The sequence below is a fragment of the Lytechinus variegatus genome, chromosome 2, assembly GCF_018143015.1.
Source record: "Lytechinus variegatus isolate NC3 chromosome 2, Lvar_3.0, whole genome shotgun sequence".
Taxonomy (NCBI): domain Eukaryota; kingdom Metazoa; phylum Echinodermata; class Echinoidea; order Temnopleuroida; family Toxopneustidae; genus Lytechinus; species Lytechinus variegatus.
The window spans coordinates 80,251,327-80,268,972 of NC_054741.1; the positions used below are offsets into that span (position 1 = coordinate 80,251,327).

Genomic DNA, 17,646 nt, shown 5'->3' on the forward strand with positions numbered 1-17,646 from the left:
TGCTTTGGGAAGAAAGTGGTACAGGGGTGGCAATTTCATTGCACAGATCACATCATGGATAGGGCGTCAGTGGGTCCATCATCCCGGCACAAAATCAATTACCTGTATTCGAGCGGGCAATCTAGTTGTTATAGGTTTGAAAGAATCATTTTGAACATAAAACGAAACATTCAAATCAGCTGTCAATTAATTAAGGCATGGAAGGGAAGCATAATTATGACACACCCTCCGAAAAAAACTTATTTCTGCGGGAAGACCAGAACAATATTTCAGAAACTATATAGCATACTGACCCCATAGATTTCAGGATGTTGTCAGACCAGATTTCTGTACTTGAAAATCACCCATTATAGCGCAATCATAGGGGCGGGTACAAACCTTTATTGTATAGTTTGCACTTGACTTTTCACAAAGACAGATAAATCACGGAGGGGGTGGGGATAAATACCCCGGCTCTTTTCGTAGAGGGGGATGGCATGTACAATCTTCCCCACACACTTTTCAAGATAGAAAAAAAATAATCAAATGGTTAACTTCTGTTATAATGTCTGGATTCATCTTTAAATACAGTCAGAGTGCTTAATTTGTCCTAATTTTGCATGAACAAATGAGGTTTCAATGAACAAAACTCTACTTTTAAAATCCCTATTTGCTCTTTTTATATATTTCTTGTTCATATCCTTCTAAAATTTACGTTAATGATACCCTTATCATCCTCTGTATTTTTAAACGACTGAAGCAACTTTTTTAAGGCTCGCTATATACGCTCACCGCCGCAATCTCTCACATAATTACACTCCCTCAGACGATTTGATGATCATTCTGTTTCTGTTTTACGAACTATGGAAAATTTGCTCGCTCGCATTTAGTCCATTAGTTTGCGTCACAACAAATCCATTACAATATAACCATCGTTTTGATAGATGCATATGGTAGAATTATGCTCACACCTTATAGCTGTAAAACATAATATAGCCCGTGATGTGATAATTACACACCACTTGAAAGAGGTTTTGGGGCAACATTTCTTCGACTTACTAAAAATTAACTTGCTCGCTATGCTCATTCGCCACAATATTCAATAATCACACGTTTCTCATGAAGGCGATTTTGGTCATCATGTCTAGCTTCCAACTGCTGAAAATTTGCTCGCTCGCGTCATTATTAACTGTAGTTCAGTAGTTTATAACACAACAAATTTATTTTTATAGCCATTGAAAAAAATCCTTAGAGGCCTTTATTGAAAGATAAAAGGATTATGTGCACGGTACATCCCCGTATATATATATATAACCTTATAGGTGTGGGGGTGTCCCCCAATTTTTTATTTTCAGGTCAATATATTAATTTCATCCCCCAATGCTCGGACGGATTCACGCCAGTCATGACGATACAGCAAATCTAATAATTACTGCCATCATTTCAAGTATGTTTTTTATTATCATTATCTAAGAAGTGTATATCATGGACCTATGCTATGTGTCAATGATTTCCTGGATGATAACGATCGAGAGCATGGTAAAGACTACTACAGTAGGTCCAAGAAAAGAACAAACGAAACCGAGAATTATCCTTGATTAATCATCGATCACAACTATAACTGACTGACGGATACCTCATTAATTTGTTACAGGTTCAACTAGTCCTTTATATTTGTTGCAAGTTGTGATAAATTATGCATACTTCACGAACGAGTGAGAAACTAATATACCACCCTGACTATATGGGTATACACACGTTAGAAAATCATACAACTTAAAATGTCTTAATATAATTTTTTCCGTGCACTCCGCATAAACAAGGTGAGAAAGTGCACCCGCCTTTTGTAATACTTGCACTCTAGATGGGGCAAATTTGAATAGTTGAAAGCTAGGGGTCCAGAAATTTACATTCAATAGGATGCAATTATTGTATACACGGGACACCGGTGTGATGTAAAATGTAGGCCTAGTTATTTGTACCCGTCAAATGTAGCATTTGAAAGCGAATAGTCGCGTCCCAAAAGGGCTTCCAGATTGCGAGGAAGGATGTAAAATTGAACCTTTTTTAGCGTGCAAACGATTATTTCAAGTGTCACTTTGCATTCTTATATATTTTTGGCCTATATTTTGCTTTTTAAGCTCGCTTTTCGTGCTCGCATCAACTGCTAAGTTAGATGACCATCCTGTTCATGATTACCAAAAGTGCTCAGATTGTCAAAATTTTAGGTCAGAATATCGATTTTTCTCCAGCTCACGCTTTGCGCTCGCATAATTGTTTAAATAGATAGGGTCTACCCATCCAGTTTAGGTTACAAAATATGCTGGAATCTCCAGTTTGAGGCTGTAAATTAAAAAAAATGTCAGCTTATAACTCCGTGCTAGTTAAGGTGATAGTTAAGGTGACGATCGGTGGCGTACCTAGGATTTTCCAAAGGGGGGGGGGGGAATTCGTCAGCCAAACAAAACTGACAAGCAAAAAAAAAAGGTCTTCAAGTTCAAAGGAGGGGGTCACTTGTGGCTCGTCAGGGATCAGTTGTTACTCGGCGGGGGGGGGGGGCAGGTATACGTCCCTTGTATGGGTTGTGACTCGTCAGGGGGGGGGGCAGTCTATCCCCTGCCCCCCCCCTTAGGTACGCTAGTGGTGACGATCCTGTTCATGATTAGATAAAGTGCTTAGGATGTCCAACTTTGGGTCGGAATATCAAAAATTTTAAATGATTTTTTAGATATCCATCCTGTTCATGATTACCAATAGTATGTCAACATTTCAGGTCAGAATATCGAAAAATTTCAACTCGCGCTTCGCACTCAAAAACCTATCCTGTTCAAGGTTACAGAAATGTGCTTGGAATATCCAGTTTTGTGTCGGAAAGCAAAATATTGTCAGCTCGCGCTTCGCGCTTGCATAAAATGTTGAGACTGATATGCCCATCCTATTCTTGATTGCAAAAGTGAATGTCCGACCAGGAAACATATAAATAAAAATACCCCCCCCCCCTTTTGGCGAAAGCTGAAAACGCCCATGGCAAAGAAATTACAGCTCCTGCACACAAAATTTTAATAGGGTCGACCACTCTGATGAGAAGTTTAACTTAATTGAAACCCGAAAGTTCTTAAAATTCTATGTTGGTCGCATAAATATTCTTTTCCAAAAGTGGTATCACAACATATTCATGGGTAAAAAACACATTAAAAAAGTGGCCTTCCATTGCCTTTTTTCACTTAATTATGAAATAAGATAATTATTCAACATGCTTAAGGCACCTATGATTGCCTGGCAATAAGGGGGGGGGGGCACAATTATTACGAAAAGTTCACTGGGGCGCCAAAATTAGCAAAATCCGGGATACGCGTCTGGTATACATTGAGCGATGAAAAAAATATTTTGGTATTTAAAAAACCCCAGATATTTTGAACTTTCATTGCAAACTACAAACGTTGTGTCTAATTGATTGCCAATCATTGATCTGCTTACAAGGCCACACTGGAGGCGGCGGCGGGGCCGGGGGGATCGGGCAGGCAGAAATGTATGCACACAATATGCTACTGGGTGACATGCAAATGAGAGAGGTCGATGACGTCCCTCACTCACTATTTCCTTTTTTATGTTTGAATTATGAAATATTTCATATTTTACAGATTTGACATTAAGGACCAATTAGACTGAACTATAAAGTGTTAAAACAACCACATGTTCAGGGAGTTGGTTTCACAAGACAAGGAAAAACTTTGAATATTTCATGTATGAAATGCACAAGAAATAGTGAGTGGGTGACGTCATCAGTCCTTCATTTGCAGGATAGGATGTTCATATTTTTTAAAAATCAGGTGAAAAAAAATTGCCATAACTTTCTTCATTGTACATCTGATTTTCATATTTCAGTATTAAGCTTGTTGGATTTTTATATTTTTATTCATCCTACTTTGTGTTGGGGTCGGCTTGTCCTTTCATTGTAGGAAATCTTAACTTTGTTAATACCCATAGATGTTAACATGGTGCATTTCATTATGATTTAATACAGCTTATTATGAAGATATTACGTTAACCCCCCCCCCCCAAAAAAAAAAAATAAGACAAATAAATATACATAAAAATACAAAATGATAAAAAAATAACATAATAAATAAGTACATATATATAACAGAATACTTCTAAGTGTTTTCCCCCACATATTGAGGGATTAAAACCTGTCTAAAGCTTTGGCCAAAGTTCTAGGTGAACTATACTGGAGTATCATCAGCATTCACTGAATTTTCTTTTTTATCCTTTGATTCTCCACACCATGATCATTTTAGATTTGATGACTAGTACCCGCTATGTAATTTGAAGACATCTTATAAATACAGGTAACTCTGCCTTATAAAAGTCAAATCTCTTTGACTTTACAAGTAAGCAACTTTGACACATAAAAGACGATAATGTTCTGAATAATCTAGACTAAACAGTGCTTCAACTTAGGCGATTATTTGACTTAAAATGGAAGGTTGACTTGGGCAGAGTTACGGTTACCTTATATAGTGACTGTATGTCAGCAAGCTAAAAAGGAAAAAATATATCCAGAAATTTCCAAGGATGGGGAAAGGAGTGGTGTTTAAAAATTACAACCAAGCAAATCTGTTCATTACTCATTACGAAATAATGTAAGCTAACAGATTTACTTGGTAGAAGTATATAAAACGCCATTTGTCTTTTAAAAAATTGTTTTTCATTTTCATCCCTCAATGTGTAACTTTTCTTTTCTTGCTGTATATAACCACATATTTCACTTGACCTTCATGATGCTGACTTTTCATAGGAAGAAGGCCTACATGACATGATATGCACAACACTGACACATTCACAAATGGATTGAGTTGCTAATCACTTGCTTTATTTCAATTTCTTTCTTTTTTCCTTTTGGAATACGACAGTTCCATCAATGATTCTTTAAAAAAAGATCTCATGATTTCAGGTGTACAGCCAATGTAACATGGCAAGATCATACAAACTAAAATGCTGAAATGAAAAATATACAAGCTCTAATATACATAAGAAAGTACAAATATACACAAATACATATTAACATTATGTGAAATCACTGTAAAGGAAACATCACAATAAGATATAATTGTTGGACATTGACAGTTATTTATGTGTATTCAAGCAGAATAAAATGTATCCAAAATATTTTAAGAATAGTGTTAATATAATTAAACACTACTAGTACTAATGATCACTTCAATATTAGCCTCCTGAGAAGTCATTCAACAATATGAGACATAATACAGAAGTGTAGGCCTAAAAGGTAACTTACAAGTACAGTTCATATACTCACAAAAAATAGTGTTCCATGACCACTTAACACAATATACTATATAAAATGAAATAATAATTTCATAATACATAATCCCAATATTGTATCTTTTCTTTGTTAAATAGCCAACACTTTGATATCTTAGATTAAACTTTCAACATTTACTTTTTTTGTATAACTTTGCTTAAAAAATCATATTATTTCTAAGGCTGAATTGCCCTTTGACTAGTTGCACACCTTCGTCTCACTAAGTTTTGTACAAAGAAACATGTGAATATTATTTCAAAAGTATAGGCCTACTATCAGTCATGAACATAAACACAATAGGTCGAACAGCAGTTCTGACCAACAAAAACCCCTCTAATACTGTACATGTATTTTATGTTTAGAACAGAAAATAAACCAACAGATATGCAATGAAACAAAATAAAACATCATTTCATGACATATAATCAGTACTTCCAACCATTTTTAACCCAATACCAACTTTGCTTTATTAATTTTTATTCTTTTAATTTTCTTATTCCATATTCCACCATCCTCTCTCCATTATTCCTTTCTCCGTCTTTTCAAGAAATATTACCATGTAAGTAGATATTTATGTTTTGATACAATTCATCCATTACAGCTTCTGTACATACTGTAATTACGTCTTTGATCATTTGCTTTGAAATGTTGCAAATCAATTTCAAATTTGTAAATTGACCCCCTCAGCATGTGTGGCAGGTCAATAACAAACAAATAAATAATGAGCAAATGGGACGGATCCATTGAAATCCTCCTTTCTATAAAATATCATTTCTTGCGAGACTAACTTTCTCTCAAAATGTGACCACTGTATCCTTAAAGGGCAAGTCCTCCAAACAAACAGTTGGTTTCAATGAAAAGAGAAAAATCAAACAAGCATGACACTGAAAATTTCTAAAAAAAAGTCTAATGTAAAATAAGAAAGTCATGACATTTTTAATTTTCACAGAATATCACAGAACATCCTGGTCCATATGCAAATGAGACCAATGACATAATCCAATCACTATTCTCTTTTGCATTTCATTACATGTAAAATGAAATATTCTAATTTACTCATCATTGACATGTGAAATAAAGTTTTATGATTTTCCCTCCCTGACCAAGTGAAATTACAATTCTTTCAACATTCTATGGTTCAAACAAGATGGTCCTTATTGCCAAATCTATAAAAACTGAAATATTGTACAAGTCGAACAATGAAAATCAAAAGAAATAATGAAGGACATCATCAACTCTCTATATGCATATCACTTAGTTGTGCATACATGTATAACTTTTCGTGACAAATAAGAGAAACTTTAAAATGTCATAACTTTCTCACTTTCAATCCAATTTTGATAAAATTTTCAGCATGATTCTTTGATTTTTCTCTATTGAATGATTTTTTGAAAATCTATGGTGGACTTGACCTTCAAGATAATTTACATCTCATTGCATTGCATTTTTAAGTGTCAAATATTCTTCCATATACACCTCTTCAAAGCCATTTCCTCCAAAAGTTTAACAGATTTCTGTGCTCCCAAACAATTTGACCGAGTTAACTGTAATCAAAATGTACCTAAAAAGGAATACATGTAGGTGTTCTATGTACACTTTGCCTATTCTACTTCTATCGTATGTACAGAGCTAACAAGTCTCATCCTGTAGTACTTTGTATGTAGAAATATAAAGTCATTTACTCACACCTGATATGCCCTTTAAAGGTCAATCAATTACATGCATCTATAGTTTTTTTAATTAATGGCATAAAAAAAATCCCATTTGGTGCAATTAAAGCCAGTCTAAAGCTTTGATAAAGGTAAATTACTTCAACTATATTGGAGTATCAGTATCACCTAACATTCCATTCTAACAAAAGTGTAGTGATACATGCACATGTCATGGAATCATTATGTTGTTTTTATAATCTAATTGCAGACAACACTGAGATTAAATAGCTTATGAATTATCGTTTGAAATGGCTTTATACAAAGTAGAAAAAGGTGTGCAGTAACCTCATTTGAGTTGAAATTGTGTAAATATAAATGTTAAAAGGAAACTGAAAAATACATGTATCACATCATTCTTGTCATACACATTCATACCATGAAGATGTTTGAACTGAAATGGCAAGTTTAGAGGGATTGAGCAAAATTCTAAGAATCTGAAGAAGTTGCTGAAAGAATCTTTAACTCATTTCATGACCAAAGTCAACATACCCTGCCGTAGAGCATTACAATGTACAATGTTTGTGATGTGTATGGTTATATGCATTGAGTGAAATATCAAAGAATGGTAAAATCTCCAGTAGAATTTGTGACAAAAGAGCAAAGAGCTTGAGGATACACAGCGTGATTGTATGCTTGAGAATGAGTTGGTAGGGCATGATGAATTGGAGTAGTGGTAGGAGTAGAGGATCCATCTCCATGATGTTGGATAGAGCTAATCATATGATCTCTAGTATTAGTAGGGATTGGGTGAAGACTAGGGTGTGGGATGACCATCATTTGGCTTGGGGCAGAGGGGGGAGATGGAGGAGGGGATCCTTTGATATTAGAAGGATGGGTTTTAGAAGTGGGGCGACCCTTACGAGGTGGAGCTGAACCATCATATATATGCTTCCGTTTATGGCACTTAAGAGATCCAATGTTGGAGAAAACCTTATCACATTGATCACAGGAATATGGCTTTTCACCCGTGTGTGTTCTTTTGTGGAGCTGAAAGCTTTTGAACCAAACAAACCCCTTCCCACACACCTGGCAGCTGTAGGGACGCACATCCAAGTGGAATTTCTCATGCTGCTTCAGATTCTTATAACTCTTGAAACCTTTGCCACACTTGTCACACAGGTAGCCCCTTTTGTCTGAATGAGTTCGTCTGTGATCCCGAAGCACGCTTTGGTTGGAGAAAGTTTTTTCACAAATTTCACATGCAAAGGGACGCTCCCCTGTGTGAGTGCCTCGCATATGGTTCTGTAGACTGCGGATATATGAAAAAGACTTGCCACATATCTCACAAACATGAGGTTTAGATGCAGCATGGATGACCATATGAGCCTGGAGATTACCCATCTGTGCAAAGGGTCGACCACATTCAGTACACACAAATGGCTTTTCCCCAGTATGTGTGCGTCGATGCGTCTTCATGTTACCCAACTGCTTAAAATCTTTATGGCAGATGTCACACACATAAGGCTTCTCATCAACATGAACTGTTTTCTTGTGAGTTAACAAAGTATGAATTGATTGAAATGTCTTATCACAAATATCACATACAGTTGTAGGTCTGTCAGAATGTGTAAGCTCATGACGTTTAAGACTAGGTTTTGACTTAAATTCTTTTTTGCATGTCTCACATTGAAATGTTTCTTTTTTATGCATGGCCTTGTGTTTTTTTAGCTCTTTCCTTTCTGTAAAGAATTCGGAGCATTGCTCACATTCAAACACTTTTGGTATCGTTAAAACTTTCCTTTCAGTTCTCGGCCTCCTTGTTGAGGGAGGTTGAAAGTCAACTAATAATTTTTTCTTCAGAGTTGGTGTTGCTTTAGTTGGAGGTACTGGCAAAGGAGTCTTTCTTATCGTTTTCTTCCTACCCCGGGCCTGTTGTTTCCTTTTCGACTGAACTTGCTTTACAGGTTGTGTTTTCTTCTGAGATATGTCATGTGATACTACAGGGACTTTCTTTTCAGTCTGCTGACTCATTTTGGACAATGTACTAACAATGGCTTCCACCCTTACTTTCTTTGTTACCCTGGGTTTTCTTGATCGACCTTTGCTTAGGGATACCTGAAGCTCCTGCAAACTGGTAGCTTTTTCATCAGACTTGTTACCTGGCTGGCTTGCAAGAACTGCACATTTGTGTTCTTCTAGAGTATTCTGCCTCTGGAAACCCACACCACACATTTCACAAACAAAGATGCGCTGCTCAGGAACTACATGTGTTTGTTTGTGTGCTCGAAGGGCAGCAAGACTGCTACATTCTTGCCCACAGCTGATGCAAATGAACATAGCTGAAGTTATGTTCTCACAGTCATCACACAGAGAGAGCATCACTCTGTTAGCTCTCATTGGAAGTGCACAAGGTTGACCAAAGACCTTTCCACACCCTGCACATTTCACAGTAGTATTTTTATCTTTTTGTAAATTTTGCTCTGGTTGGCTGGGTAATCGCTCTGATGTCAACGCTGCATCAATTAATGTCTCTGATATGACTGAAGAGTTTTGACCAATAGCACCAGTTCCATCAGTCATTTCACTACCACTCTGTTCCAAGGAAACAGTTCCTTCATTTTGTTTATCATTCCTTGACTCAACTTGATCTTTTGAGGCTTGCGGAAATTCTGCATCACAACTTTGAGCAATTACCAAATTATGTTTCTCATCCATTTCTCCTACAGCCTTTTGACTGGCATCGTTTACTGCACTCTCATTTTCTTCGATCACTACAGCTGCAGTTCTGGGTACAGTTTGGATCTCAGAGGATGCCTCTGAGAGACCGCCCTGATGAAAAGGAGGGTCAACCACTTGAGCTTCAGCTTCCATCACTAATGACTAATCTGAAATGAAATAAAAGGAAATAACATTATGACTTATCAAGTTAACTCAAAAAGTTGGAAAAAAAGATGGAAGGAAAGGATGAAAGTAATGAAAAAGAAAGATGGAAGGAAAGAAAAAAGAAAAGGGGAAGGAATGCAATGAAACCAAATGAAAAAAGGACATACAGAAATAAAGAATAAAGAAAATAAATGGAAAAAAAGTTGGGAAACATTGAAAAGAAAGAAAGATGGACAAAAAAGGCATGAAGGAAGGAAAGAAAAAGGGATGAAGAACAAAAACTGGGACAAAAAATGTCAATCATCTAAAACTACTGATATTTATTTTCCATGAAATATTCTGAAAATATATTTTCAAAATGGTTAGAAATCTAAAATGTTTTAGAAATAACTACAATTTCAAGGTAAGACATTATCAAACTTAAAAATTATCACCTGCGACAGCACACAAGCCACTTGTACACACACTCACATTTCTTTTCACTACAAGTCCACAAATTTTACAACACAAAAACTACATGTACTCACGAAAGCTCACTAACTTGCTCTTCTGATCACTTCACCAAAACAAGAATTTAAGAATTCAAATAAATGAACAATTTCAGGATTTTGCATTATTTTGGTGGAAAAAATATTCTTCATGCAAGATTGTTCACTCTGATTCGGAGATTGATCGGGGAGCTGGAGCAGCAGGAATTGAAAACTACATTATCAGCTTGTGCCTACCACGAAGGCAGGGCAGGCCTAATCGCCAGATGTATGCTGACTTAATGTGTGTAGATCAAAGAAAATAGCACAAACAAACTGGCATTTAAATCGCGGAAAATTGTTAACATGATTCTGTTTTCTGTAGTTTTGCTTGTGAAATCTGGAAAACCTTGTATATGGTAATTTTTTTCACTGAGACTTTTGGTTGTATTTAAAGGGTGTCCATCAAGTTATTTAGATCAGAGCATCTTACAAAATTTTCAGGGCGTCTTCCAGAGGAAATGGGCATCCAAAAGATGCCCAGACACCCTTCTGGCTAAATCCGTTTGCGCTGCACTAGCTGATCATCTCATCTTTACACAAGAACGTCTCGACAACAAAAGTGAAATTGGGGGAAAATTACTGTAAAATCTCATCGTACAGAATACAAAGGATACAATTACTTTGAGAACCTGAAAGTATTATTGACCATTAAAATGTATTATCATTGACCATTAAAATGTATTTATTGACCATTAAAATGTTTTTAAAGGTCAAGTCCACCTCAGAAAAATGTTGATTTGAATCAATAGAGAAAAATCAGACAAGCACAATGCTGAAAATTTCATCAAAATCAGATGTAAAATAAGAAAGTTATGGCATTTCAAAATTTCGCTTATTTTTAACAAAAATAGTTATATGAACGAGCCAGCTACATCCAAATGGTAGAGTCGATGATGTCACTCACTATTTCTTTTGTTTTTTATTGTTTCAATTATACAATATTTCAATTTTTACGAATTTGATGATTAGGACCTCCTTGCCTGAAGTACAAAATGTTAAAATAATGGAATTCCACGTGTTCAAGAAGGAATGAAACTTCATTTCACATGGCATGATGGCAATGACGAGAAAATACAAATATTTCATATAATAAAATAAAATACAAAAGAAATAGTGAGCGAGTGATGTCATCAGTTCCCTCATTTGCATACCGACCGAGATGTGCATATAAAGTTCTGTTTTGTGAAATGTAGCGAAACTTTAAAATGTCATAACTTTCTTATTTTACATCCGATTTTGATGAAATTTTCAGTGTTATGCTTGTTGAATTTTTCTCTTTTTATTCATATTAAGTTTTTGTTGGGGTGGACTTGTCCTTTAAGGCTGTAACTATCCAAGTTCCAAGTTAAAGATTTGCACTCATCTTATCTGTAAAAATGTAATTTTACTGGGATGTTTCATCATGTTCCCCACCTGTTCGTGGGCTTCAAATCACCAACAATGAACTTAAAACCACAATTTTCCCAATCCTGCTGGGGTCACTCTTTCAAATAACAAGGTTATGATTTAACCTTGTTCTCTAATTTGTACTCCATGTGTGGCAAAATAAGAAGGTTGGCAATGTTTGGTTTATTTTCTCTCTTTCTTTGGGAAAAATGCTTGATTGTTTGACACTGTCAGATTCCATTACAGCTAAAATCATAATGTAACTTGGCTCTTATAGGTAAATGCTATTTGTGATAACGATATCAAAATGAGTTCGTACAGAATCCAATGAAATGACCACGAAAGTGTCTGTTTGTATAAATCAAAAAAATTGTGCCAAAGGATTCTGGAAGATATTGTGTAATTGCTGAGAAATTAGCAAATTAGCACAGGATTGGGGTCAAGCATCGGGCCAACATTCAAAGCAATAAAAATACACTGTCCCACGTGCGCTTATCTGTGTTGGTGATTTTCAGTGGGAATATTTTTCAGCGTAGACTTCAAGATTTCACAAAGTTCAGTTTATGTAACTGTACCAGATCTAGATCCTCTGATATACTGATATACATCTTTATTTATTCTTTTCTTATCATTATCCCCCCCCCCCCATTAAAATGAAGGACAAAGAGAAAGCAAGACAGAAACGAAGAAAGAAAGAAGGAAAGAAAGAAAGGAAAAGAAAGAAAGAAACGAAGAAAGAAAGAAGGAAAGAAAGAAATGAAAAGAAAGAATAAAAGAAAGGAAAAAAGAAAAAAAAGGAAAAGGTAAAGAAAGGATAGATGTGAAGGAAAAAAGAAAGAACTAAAGGAAAGGAAGGAATGAAGGAACAAAAATAAGAAAGAAATGAAGCAAGCAATACAGAAAGAGCAAATCCAGAAAGTAGTAAAGGAAAAAAGAAGCAAAAAAAGGGTAAAAGGAGAGATGGAAAGGACAAAAGAAAGAAAGAGGGGAAGGAATGATTGAAAGAAAGGAATTAAGAAATATAGGAAAGGTAAAATGATAGATAGAAGGAAATAAATAAAGGAATGAAGGGAAGGAAAGAAGCAATGGGCAATTCCATGGAAAATGTTCACTTTAGAGAAAAAATGAAGTTTCAGATTTCACTCAAGCAGTCAAATTTTCTTAAAAAGTAATCTATAAAGTCTCAATTTCCAATAGAAAAATCACAATATTGATAAAATTTTGTAGTTTTTTCCATCATCAAAAAAATAGAATAGTATATTGCAAAATGTAAAAAATGTGGCTGTTTTTGAACAATTCATCTTTTCTGTCTCTACTAAAAGCAAACAAGGTCCCAGATGTCTCTTTTAACTTTTGAATAGTTGATTAATGTTTAAATCAACAGAAAATAATTGTTAAATTTTATGCCATTCATCAATTTTACAGAAATTTGTCTTCAGATTTGTGTGATTTCTTTACCATTATCAGTGTCATGTCCGTTACGTTTTTCACTTAAAGTTTTCACAGCTTACAGGAAATTTGTCTAAAGGTACTGCAGATTCAGATTCTATGTTAGAATTAAACCCCCTACCATGTGTAGCAATCATTTTCCCTTACCATTTCTCATTTTCATAAAAATGGCGTAACGGACATGACAATTCGCGTAACGGACATGACGCCTTATATATGGCAAATGGCAGCATTTACAAAAACAAAATATTAGGCTCAGTGTCACAGGCTGAGGTTAGTCTCAATTGTTTGAGGATAGCTGAATGTAATATTTCCTAGAATCTGCATGTCATTCAAGCTATTTTTAGAAGTTGGTGAATGATGAAAGTTCAGCTCTTGTTCTGGTAGATTTTTCTGAGAATTAACGGTATGTTACATAATGTTAGGATAAGCACAGCTAGATCTGGCAACATACTCAGATCACAATCTGCATCATTCGTGTTTGAACAAACATTTGATTATCTTAGGTTCTTGCACTGACAGTTTGGAGCATGATAAAACTCCAACTTGTGAATTAATGATCACTGAATACTTCAAAGTATCTGACTTACACCAACCTCTACATGTACTTCTTCAGTGATGGCATGGGATCACATTTAAAAGCAAGTTTGTATTCGTATATCTGTGATACATGATGTAGCTCTATGAATCCATGAATCTACAGTGGCACTTCTTTGCAGAATCACAAAGCAAAGGGGCCGTGGAAAGAATGTGGCGCGATCAATAAATTATGTCATAGTATTTTGGTCAGCCATAATAACGATTTGAATGATGTATCTTCAATTGTACACAAGCAGCACGGACAATACAACAAAATTACATGTAGATACAGCCACGTTTGTCAGCAAGCAAGATTATAAGATTTAGAACATCCAAGATTTGTTGAAAGGATGATTATACTCAGGATGATAGTTATTTTGAATGAAAAAAAAATCTCAGAAGCTATTTACAAGCATTCCGATTACCTTTCAACTCATACATAATCGATAATGATAGACCGCTTTCCAGGTACTGCTATTAAATTTTAATACCATTTTTTGTAATCTTAAAACTGACATTAATACTAGTACATGTTCTTTATCATACAATACATTCCATAATTTGTTCTTCTTGGATTTATACAGGTCTGGTAAATTTTGTTTTCTTCTCACAAAAAATGAGATTTGGTCTTCTCAGTGTGTCGTAGTGGTACGATAAACGTTGTATTCAATATAAAATTATCACTTAGGCTATAGCTATTAATTTAATGATACCTGCTAATAATATCTACATATTTTTCATTAGAGTGTCAGTAAAGGTACTTTGCTGTTACATAATTACATATATTATTGATATTTCTTCCATTTTCAAACTAAGAAGTGCTGATGAAGTACACTTCGTAAGGGTGTCATGTCCGTTACGCTAGTATATTATCAAATATTAGGGCATGAATAAAAAATAATCTTTTCTATCAACTTTTTTTCCTTTAATTAGGTGTGGCGGATGGTAGTAACTGGAAAATACTCATTAACTGTTGTTAACCGGTGTAAAATAAATTTTTCTAAATATTTTTTTGTTTTATGAATATTGTACAAAAAGACCCCCTCTCAAATTGCAAAATAATAGGAGATATTACAGATTACCAGTTATGATATGTGTCTCTAACCTCTAGCCTTAACATGTAAACAATTAGACTTGTACCATATCTTGTAATAAAATAATTATATTCGCTTACAAAAAGTGGACAAAACTGTCATGTCCGTTACGCTTCGTGTGTCATGTCCGTTACGCTACATTTTGAGCTAGGAATACAGAATGCACTGCAAAACTGTTGTTAAACACCATTTTATGGATAGAGCATGGTCTTAAGGTTAAATTAACACCAATGTCAGGTGCATGCAATCTAAGAATTCACAGGAATTTTGATAAGCAATAGGAGGTAAAAATGCTTCGTCCATTTCGTGTCATGTCCGTTACGCTCACAAAGAGTGCAATTTCTCCGCAACTGTTCAATGAAACGATTTGAAATTTTATGTGTATGTAACTGATACTTACATGTGTCTGATAAGCTTAGTAACAATTATCAAAAGACTGCTAATTCTACTGTATAAACATTTGAATTACAAAAATTTGTCTGAACGTCATGTCCGTTAAGCTGGAATTGACCCAATATAAAAAAAGGTAAAACTAAAAGAATAGATAAAAGAAAAAAAGAAAGACTGAGACACAAAAAGGAAGGAATGAAAGAATAAACAGGGGTGTGAGCAACAACAAATTAAAATAGCTGAAATTGCAAAAGCTCCTATACTTTTGTACAGACAAAAAACAAAGAATGCTGAAATAAGCTGACAATTAAGAACAAATATAGCTGAAATCAGCTAAATAGCTGAACTCTCACACCCCTGAATAAAGGAGAGACAGGAAGCAAGCAGTCAAAAAAAAGGAAAGGTAAAAGCATACAGAAAGGGAAAAGGAAAGAACAAGATAGAAGGAATGAATGTACGAAAGAGGGCCGAAAGAAGGAACAAAAAACAAAGGGTAAATAAATGGATGGATGGAAGAAAGAAACAAAGAAAGTAACAAAGAATGAAGGAAAGAAAAGGGTAGGCCTAAAAAGAAGGAAAGAAAGGAAAAGAATATTATAAGATGGATGGACTCAAGAATTAAAGAAAATATTTTAAAAAATGAAAAAAGGAAAGAGAAAGAAAAAAAAGTGATTATAACCATTCACAGATGGGTAAGGAGGTGACTTTGTGATTATGGAGTGTGCAGCGCGAACCAGCGAATAACTTTTGAAGCCAAAACAAGTGCGAAAAATTAATCCCACGAAAATAACAGCGTTTACAGTAGATAGGATTCAGGAATAACCTTCATTTCTGGGGATTTATGTAACAATCTCTGATATTTTACCATGTATTGGTGAGTGGAGCCAACGCAGTTCAGCTGAACAACTAAAAGTTTAACAGAGACTGAAGCTTTTGGTCTATACTACACACTGCCATGCTCTGCCCGATCCCGGGATTTAGATCCTGTGCATTTGGAATGACTAGATCACAGATTTGTGGCAGGCCCATTAAATATGTGTGAATGAGAATTGCATGCGCCGGTGATAGGATGACAGAGATGAAATTGTTTTGGAGTTGAGATCCGATGAGCGAGCACAAATCAGTGCTGTGCAGCATGCCGCATGACGAAATATAACCGAGAAAATTGAGGACGAACATGAGATAACATAAAGATTAAATTTCAAATGACAATTTAAAACGTAAATCTTAAGTAATCGAAAAATCTGGAGCCTACCTTTCTTCAAAAAGTAAGACTGCCTTGAACTTGGAAGGATCGTACCTGTCGCTGTAGCTACTGTGTGGCACATCTGACACCGGCCGCGCGCCGTCCTAACGCCTCGCGCGCTCGCTATGCACTAACATGTTAATTTGCAAGCACTTGTACTTGTGGAAAAATCGAAGACTATAATTACGTACGGTATGCATCGCATCAACTTTGTAAACATGGATCAGCGAATTCTTTCCAGGGTCTGCCAAAAAGTTGTCTAGATTATCCAGTGTTCATGGAATTCACTTCTCTTGTCCTTTTTTTTTTTGGGGGGGGGGTAGGGGGCATTGGTTTTGAAGATCGAAAGAACTGATAATCAGAAACTCCAATTTCTCGTCAAAATGGGATGACTTTTTTTTTTTTGGGGGGGGACTTATTGGAAGGAATTATTTCCTGTAGAATATTGAAGATATAGGAAAAGCATATGATCTGTTGTATTTCGATGACATATATATATGTTGTCGAAATACAACAGATCATTGCCAAAGTAAGTAGGCCTATATATGAATAGTTTTTGTCTGTCAAGCCATGGACCTAATGTTTGGGTCCATGGTCAAAATGTCTCGATTCCCCCCCCCCTCGATACCTAGCTTCTTTGACCCCCCTCTCTATCTTTTTAATTCTTTCTTTCTATATTAATCCCAGCCATGGTGTAATCATTCCTATCTAGCAAGAAATTTATCCACATTGTGCTGCACTCAACCCAGGTGATGTGAATGGGTACCCGGCAGGATTAATTCCTTGAATGCACTGAGCGCTAAAAGGCAGCTCGAGCTAAAGCTGAGGTGGTAATGGTAGTAACAACGCGCCTCAATAGAATATTTCTAGACAGATGGCGTTATATAATTTCCTATCATCTCTTTATCTCTCTACCCCTGTCTCTCTCATTCTTATATTGATAAAGTCCATTACCCTGGCACCGAGTGGATATGAATAAAAAGAGAAAACTTGAATGAGCATAATGCTGAAAATTTCATTTGGGTGTAAAATGAAAAGCAATGTCATTTTACAGTTATATGCACAAGGGTACGGTATGCACATGAAAGAACTGATCAACATCCATCAATGCCGACTTACTTTTTCTTTGAAGTCT

General features: G+C 35.5%; 1 protein-coding gene across 1 annotated transcript; it reads right to left on the reverse strand.

The window, feature by feature from the left end:
* Positions 1 to 4,831: 4,831 nt before the first annotated feature.
* On the reverse strand, positions 4,832 to 16,583 carry LOC121409205 (zinc finger protein 678-like). The gene is made up of 2 exons (XM_041601060.1): positions 16,521 to 16,583; positions 4,832 to 9,839 (listed from the first exon to the last, which is right to left on the reverse strand). The coding sequence occupies exon 2, from the start codon at positions 9,823 to 9,825 to the stop codon at positions 7,570 to 7,572; it is 2,256 nt and encodes a 751-aa protein (XP_041456994.1). The 5' UTR covers positions 9,826 to 9,839; positions 16,521 to 16,583; the 3' UTR covers positions 4,832 to 7,569.
* Positions 16,584 to 17,646: the final 1,063 nt, after the last annotated feature.